This window comes from Balaenoptera borealis (assembly GCF_965194805.1).
Source record: "Balaenoptera borealis genome assembly, chromosome: 1".
Lineage (NCBI taxonomy): Eukaryota > Metazoa > Chordata > Mammalia > Artiodactyla > Balaenopteridae > Balaenoptera > Balaenoptera borealis.
Genome location: NC_138860.1, coordinates 76,648,256 through 76,656,381, shown reverse-complemented (window position 1 = coordinate 76,656,381; position 8,126 = coordinate 76,648,256). Strand labels below are relative to the sequence as shown.

At 47.0% G+C, this 8,126-nt stretch overlaps 1 protein-coding gene across 1 annotated transcript; it reads left to right on the top strand.

Annotated features, from left to right (window-relative positions):
- The first annotated feature begins 2,158 nt into the window (after nt 1–2,158).
- Nucleotides 2,159–4,662, top strand: HSPA6 (heat shock protein family A (Hsp70) member 6). Its single transcript, XM_082405646.1, is given in 4 exon segments — nt 2,159–2,608; nt 2,612–2,740; nt 2,743–3,625; nt 3,628–4,662. Coding segments are annotated over 4 exon segments (1,932 nt in total). The 5' UTR covers nt 2,159–2,389; the 3' UTR covers nt 4,329–4,662.
- The last annotated feature ends 3,464 nt before the right edge of the window (nt 4,663–8,126 follow it).

The following is an 8,126-nucleotide window of genomic DNA, read 5'->3' as shown; positions in this document are numbered from 1 at the left end:
GCATGCCTGTGTGATGCTGTGTCTAGGTACAGAGGTGCTTGCTTTAGGGCTATACCTGGAACTCTTGGGGGTAGATGTGCAGGTGGGGTTTTGAGGCTGCTGAGCGCTGGGAGAGAAGGTCAGAGTAGCTTGGACAAAGCAGTCCCTGAACAGTCCAGGGCACAGACCCCAGGCCAGGCCACCTTTTCCTTTCTGAAGTGAGCACCCTTTTCTTGCAGGCCCTTGCCTAAAATGTCCTAACTTTTACACACAGGCCTGGGCAGCCTAAATACTGAAAGTGAATGAATTTAAAGCCGACAGCTTCTCTCCCTCCTGGGTTATAAAACAGGTTCCTTCCTTTTGAGGATGATTTGATTTTCCACCATGGAAGTCACCCATTGCATACGTCTTCAAACATTCCCTTTTTTCCAGTGCAGAAGTGGGACTGACAGCTGCATCCTGACTCCCTCCTCCGTCTTCAAAGGCCCTGAAGCATTCCAAAGGGTTCTGAGCCATCTGAGGAGAAAAGACCCACTTACAGAGCGAAGGTTTTTCATTCCTCTTTTTAAAAATTAGGAGTTGCCTTTGAATCGGGTGAATAATAATATATTATGTAATAGTTGAAGCTACTAGAGTTTAACATTAGAATGTATCATGTTCCCCTGGGTACTGTGCTCTTAGTATAGCGGTGACTATCCCTGTCTGTCATGCAGGAAATCAGAGTTCCTTCCCCCATGGGGAGATTATAGAGAACATTTGCTTCTCTTTCCTCCATTTCCATCCTCACGTCTCCAAAAAGTCTCCTTCTGTTGGCTTTTTGGGAGTCCACGCCAAATAGAAACACCAAAAAATTCAAATGGGATATTCTGGATTAAGGAAAGTGAGACATGGCAAAGACTCACTTTGCAAGGCCATAGCACTGAGGGGAACAAATGTGGCTTTACTGACCAGTGAACTCATCTCCTCCCCTGGCCTTCAGGGCATAGGATGGACTGCAGCCTCCAGGAATTTACTCCCCACCTGTGTCCTGGGCTCCAGCTGGGAACCCATCCAGGCCTCAGAGAAAAACACACACTGTGCCTTTCCAACCGGCCCCTTGGGACGATGCTCCTTGGAGACACTGGCCCAGGGAGGAGGTTCAACCACAGGAGGGACATTTTCACCACAGTTCATCCAGCCACATGCTCCTTCCTCCTGTGCTGTGTTCTCTCCAGGGCTGGGTGGAGAAGTCATGCCTGGGTCCCCAAGCCACAACACCAGGTTCCGGCTCCTCCCAGGAATGCGACTTGGTAAAGGAGGAAAAACCAAACGAACCCAGCCTTCAACTAACTGGTTTTGTTTATTTCAGTGTCACAAATCCTAGAATAGAAAAAGTCTTAACATATACACACTACTATATGTAAAATAGATAACTAATAAGGACCTAGGTAACTCTTCTCAGTACTCTGTAAATGACCTATATGGGAAAAGAATCTTAAAAAAGACTGGATATATGTATAAGTGATTCACTTTGCTGTACAGCGGAAACTAATATAACATTTTAAATCAACTGTACTCCAATAAAAATTTTTTTAAATTAGAATAGCCTGGAAGAAAATAACACAGTGCATTGGCCGGGAATCGAACCCGGGCCTCCCGCGTGGCAGGCGAGAATTCTACCACTGAACCACCAATGCCCCTACCGTTAACAAAATCTAGAGCGCCATCTTTTAAAGTCATCTCTGGCCCTAGTTTCATTCCAGAACAAAAATCGGGCCACCCCTCTTAGCCACAATTTCGAAAACACTGCCTTTAGGTTTCAAAACAACAACAACAACAACATAATAATTAAGACTTAAGAAAAAAACCTACTATTTAAACCCCTGCCTCGAGGCCATGGCTCTATTCGCATGGTGACATGCTTTCGGCTTTTCTCGAGCCGCTGGACTCTGAACAGCCCTCTTCAACCACCCAGAGGAAAAACTGTTTTCTTGAGAAGTTTTTGCTTTACCTGAATTCTGCCCCAACCGCTCGCCCTTAGAACAAGCCGGGAGAAGCTGGAACTTTCTCTGGAGCTCTGAGTCAGACGCAGCTGGAGCCGCCCCTCCTTGCACGGCCCGATCCGCCCGACCCTTCCCCCGGAGTCAGCCCGGCGCCTCCTGGGCTGAGTCAGCCGGAGCGGGGGGCCGGGCGTCTCTGGGCTCGCCGCGAAAGCGCTGGAAGGTTCGCGTCGGCGTGGGCGGGGGGGACGGCGGGTCTCCGGCAACCGGATAAAAAGCTCGTGGAAGCGGAGCCGAGCAGATCCGAGCTGGGCAGGCAGGAGAGTCGCACCGCTGAGCGCACCTCCACGGCTGAGCCGCTCGAAGTTCCGCAGACTCCTGCATTTGAATCGGTCTCACACTCGTCCCCAGAAGCGCGAGAAGCCACAGCCATGTCCGCTGCAAGGGAAGTGGCCATAGGCATCGACCTGGGCACCACATACTCATGCGTGGGCATGTTCCAGCAAGACCGGGTGGAGATCCTCGCCAACGGTCAGGGCAACCGCACCACTCCCAGCTACGTGGCCTTCACTGACACAGAGCGTCGGGTGGGCGATGCGGCCAGGAACCAGGCGGATCTGAACCCACACAACACCATGTTCCACGCCAAGTGACTGACCGGGCGCAAGTTCGCACACCCCACTGTGCAGTCGGACATGAAGCACTGGCCCTTCCAGGTGGTGAGCGAGGGCGGCAAGCCCAAGGTGCGCGTGTCCTACCGCGGGGAAGACAAGGCGTTCTACACCCCGAGGAGATCTCGTCCATGGTGCTGAGCAAGATGGAGACAGCGGAGGCGTACCTGGGCCAGCCCCTGAGGCACGCTGTAATCACGGTGCCCGCCTACTTCAACGACTCCCAGCGTCAGGCAACCAAGGACGCGGGTGCCATCGCGGGGCTCAACATGCTGAGGATCATCAACGAGCCCACGGCGGCTGCCATGGCCTATGGCCTGGACCGGCGGGGCGCCAGAGAGCGCAACGCGCTCATTTTCGACTTGGGTGGGGGCACCTTCCACTTGTCGGCCCTCACTATCGACGCTGGTGTCTTTGAGGTGAAGGTCACGGCTGGAGACACTCATCTGGGTGGAGAGGACTTCGACAACCGGCTGGCGAACCACTTCGTGGAGGAGTTCCGGCGGAAGCACGGGAAGGACTTGAGCAGGAACAAGCGGGCCCTGCGCAGGCTCTGCACAGCCTATGAGCGCGCCAAGCGCAACCTGTCCTCCAGCACCCAGGCCACTCTGGAGATCGATTCCCTGTTTGAGGGCGTAGACTTCTACACTTCCATCACTCGAGCCCGCTTTGAAGAACTGTGCTCGGACCTCTTCTGCAGCACCCTGGAGCCGGTGGAGAAGGCCCTAAGGGGTGCCAAGCTGGACAAGGCCCAGATCCATGACATTGTCCTAGTGGGTGGCTCTACCCGCATCCCCAAGGTACAAAAATTCCTGCAGGACCTCTTCAATGGCAGGGAGCTGAACAAGAGCATCAACCCGGATGAGGCTGTGGCTTGTGGGGTTGCTGTGCAGGCAGCAGTGTTGATGGGGGACAAGTGTGAGAAGGTGCAGGATCTCCTGCTGCTGGATGTGGCTCCCCTGTCCCTGGGGCTGGAGACAGCTGGTGGGGTGATGACTACCTGATCCAGAGGAATGCCACCATCCCGACCAAGCGGACCCAGACTTTCACTACCTATTCAGACAACCAGCCTGGGGTCCTGATCCAGGTGTATGAGGGTGAGAGGCCCATGACTAGGGATAACAGCCGGCTGGGATGCTTTGAGCTCAGTGGCATCCCTCCTGCCCCACGTGGAGTCCCCCAGATCGGGGTGACTTTTGACATGGATGCCAGTGGCATCCTGAGTGTGACAGCCACTGACAGGAGCACAGGCAAAGCTAACAAGATCACCATCACCGATGACAAGGGCCGGCTGAGCAAGGAGGAAGTGGAGAAGATGGTGTGCGAGGCTGAACAGGACAAGGATGTTCAGGATGAAGATGAGGCCCAGAGGGACAGGGTGGCTGCCAAAAACTCTCTGGAGGCCTGTGTCTTCCATGTGAAGAGCTCTTTGCAAGAGGAGAGACTTAGAGACAAGATTCCTGAAGAGGACAGGCGCAAAGTACAAGACAAGTGTCAGGAAGTCCTTGCTTGGCTGGAGCACAGCCAGTTGGCAGAGAAAGAGGAATCTGAGCATCAGAAGAGGGAGCTGGAGCATGTCTGTCGCCCCATCTTCTCCAGGCTCTACGGGGGGCCTGGTGTCCCTGGCGGTAGCAGTTGTGGAGCTCAAGCCCGACAGAGAGCCCCCAGTACTGGCCCTGTCATTGAGGAAGTCGGTTAAATGGCCCCTCCTGGCAAGGCAGCTGTGACTGGAAGGGCTGGGCCTGTGGACTTTCTAGACTGTCTACTATGATCCTGCCTATCTTGAGGGGTGGGAGTGGAGGAGAATCTTGCCCCCAAACAGGGAGTTTTTTTGGTCCATATGTTTTATAACTGAGGTATTTGCCAGTTGACTTTTAAAAAATCTTCTCCTACTTCAAACAAGCAGAAGTAATCATTATGAACATTTGTGTGGCACTTTATCACTGCTTTTATCTACATTTAATGTATTTTGTTACTTGCATGTATGGATTTTGTTATGTGAAATAAGAGAGCTAAATAAACTTTTAAAGTTTCTTCTTAGTTTTCATTCTATCCAATTAAGTAGATGAAGGGGCAGGGCTATCAGAAGCAGAAAATGTTGGGGTGGGTGCTGAAGGAGGGATGGGAAGAAAATTCATGAGGCTGTGTGCATGATTTCTATAAGGGAAAACAAGATAAGAGGAAGAGTTTGAGGCAAGCACATTGAGATAGTATTGAAATGAGGTCAGACAGGAGAGAATTGTGACACTGTGTTAAAAGAGGGAGGGAGGTGGAGCTGGAAAAGCAGAGAATGAAGAGACACTTAAGCCCTAGCAAGACCCTAAAATAAAAATTCTGTATTACGAGCCCAGTTTAGTTTGTCAGTCTGTGTGTCCTAACACACTGCCAAAGAGTTTATATGCTAATTATCTGCCTCTAATAATGTGACCTTATTCATTGTTCATTAGAGAGCAGACCCCAAGTCTTGGACTCTGGGGAATATGTTAGACTAAGAGGGTAAGTCTAGTGGTGTAATTAAAGTTATTATTATCTTATCTGTGTGAGAGAAATAGCATGGCCCCATCTGCTTTCTGCTGATGAGCCCTAGGATGATGATGATGATGACAATGGCAATTGTGTAGCAAAATGGCTATATTGGAACCAGAAGGCTTAGGTTTTCAGTGCTGTTACTTTATCTACTCTGCAAGTTAAACTCTCTGAGCTTCAGTTTTCCCTTGTATATAATGGGGATGATGATGAAATAGTACCTCAGAATTGTTATAAGGGTACAATTAACTAAATATGAGAGGAGTGAAGAAGAATGTTAGGCATATAGTATATGAGCAACAAATATTAGCTATCACTAATTATTATTAATTGATTGTCAACTATGTACCAGGTACTTGATTATACAATGTAATCATCACAGCAACATCACAGTGTATTATCTCTTTTGAAGGTGAGGATCTGGAGGTTAAAAGACATTAAACGATTACTCAAGGTCCATAGCTATTAAGTCGGGGAAGAGGGGTGGTGGGGAGAGTTGGAATTAAGAACACTGTCCTGCCTGATTCTAGAGCCCGTACATTGTCACCTCACAAACAGGCCATAACTCCACGTATTACCAGATCTTCACCCAGATGTTGTGAAATTGTACGTATTGTTCCTTTAGAACACAGTTGGATGCTGAGCCCTGAGAGAAAAAGTATATTTTATTGTATATTTACATTATCCATTAAGTGAATATGTGTTTTTTATAGCAAGTGACTGAACCTGGGAAATATCCTAAGGCTCAACTCTATTGCCAGTTAAATGACATATAAGAGAAGGATAAATTTGTGTAAGTTACTTCCCAATCAGCCCAATCCACACTGTACCTCTCCTGTGTGCAAAGAGAGATTTATTTTTATCTCAGAAAAGAAGGCGGCCTTGGTTAGAGCAATGCTACGTTATATTTAGCTAAGGGTGATTTCTTGCAGGTGGAGAGGAGGTTGCAGTAACAACCCATTTGTCTCCTGGTTGTCATTTCACATTTTTAACTGCTTTTTCGTGCGCCTGGCCTAAGTCCTATGCCAGCTGGCTTCACATTGAAGCAACCTGCAAAAAAGAGATGATGTCACATACACATTCTGTATTATACTTTCCCTCTCCTGAATTTCCTTCCAGCTTCCAACATTGACCACCTCAAACTGTTTGTAACTTCTCAAGCAGAATGATGGCACCTACAGGGTTTGGACAGTTTCCTAGCATTTCAACAATCTCTCTCCCTCTCGTTAAAAACACACACAATATATAAGAAGGAGAATTTCATTGTGCTTAGTTGTCAAAACACCTCAGATCTTCTCATTTGGATGGTATCTATTTTTCTACAGAGGCATTTAAACAAACTAACCATTTCATCTACTTTACTTTTAAATGACTGCTGATGTTTTAGATCCTTTGGGGATTGTTTCCTGTTAATAGGCATCTAAATGTCATTGTATTGTGTGTGTATATATATATAGTCTTAGTTCGATTACTGTAATCACAACTATGCGTGATTACAATAAAAATATTAGAAAAAATTAAATATTTGTTCCCCAAAATATTAGAACAAATTAAATCAAAATATATGCCCATTATTAAAAAATCAAATCTTGCTACAATCCTTCTAATGAAAAACCAGCAGCCTTGGGAATTCCCTGGTAGTCCAGTTGTTAGGATTCTGCGCTTTCACTGCCATGGCCGGGGTTCAATCCTTGGTAAGGGAACCAAGATCCCACAAGCCTCATGGGGTGGGCAAACAACAACAAGAACAAAAAAACCCCAGCAGTTTCTTGCCCCACTCCTAAGTTCTACTCCTAACAGGCAACCACTTTCAAGTTTTTTTTTTTTTTAAGGCCTTTTTATTTTGCAATAATTTTAGACCAACAGAGAGTTGTAAAGATCTACAGAAAGTCACTGTATATACTTCATCTAGCTTACCCTAATGTTAAGGGGATTTCATATTTTTCCACTAATGTTCTTTTACTGTTTCAGAAGCCAATCCGGGTTAACTCGTTGCATTTAGTTATCATGTCTTCCCTACAATCTGCAACAGTTTCTTAATCTTCCGAGGTTTTTCAAGACCTTCACATTTTGAAGAGTACTGGTTAGGTATATTTGGTAGACTGTCCCTCAGTCTACCAAATTTGGGTTTGTCAGTTTTCTCATGATTACAGTGGGGTTTTGGGGAAGTATACCACAGGGTGAAGTGCCTGTCAGGAGGTATGTGACATCAATGTGACTTATAAATGTGGGAATCTTATAAAATGTAGATTCAGTAGGTCTGAGGTACAGCCTGAGATCTGTATTTCTAATAAGCTGCTAGGTCATCTCAATCCTCACAACAATTCTTTCTCCATTTTACTACAAGCAAACTAAGGCTCAGAAAAGTCAAATACATTTCCCAAGGTCGCAGCCTAGTAAATAACAAAGAATGTAGTTTGTCTGGCGAGCTTTCATTAACCAACCTAAGGATCCTTCCATCCTCATGCTTATGGACCTCACACATTCAGCCTCTTCGGACTGGCAGTTCTTCCCTCTTCCGGAAAGCACAACAAGATTTTTCTATAAATCAGCTCCTCCCAAATTAGAGAGTGGCTTGTTTGCGGTCTTCAAGAAAAAGTTCTTGAAACAACTCCATGAGTTTACCTTTGCTCTCTAGTACTTTCCCCCGTTTGGTGTGTTGATTTCCTTCCCGGGTCTTTGAGGACCCAGCAAACATACTGAATTAGAATTGGTGGTGGCAGCTGGCCCGGCAAGATGGTGGGGAATCCGAGTCTCACCAAAGTTTGACACTGCAGTCTGAGCATGAAAAGACTCACGTCAGTTATAGCAAGTTTAGGGATCTGGGTTGAGGGTTTTTCCTTGTTCAGGGGAGTCTTTTGTATCTACATGCAGTAAATAGGCATTGAGAAACCGGAGTCTAAAGGAAAGAAAAAAATTTTTTGTAGTTAGGGATAGATCTAAATAGATTCAGTTTCATAGTAAAAGGGAA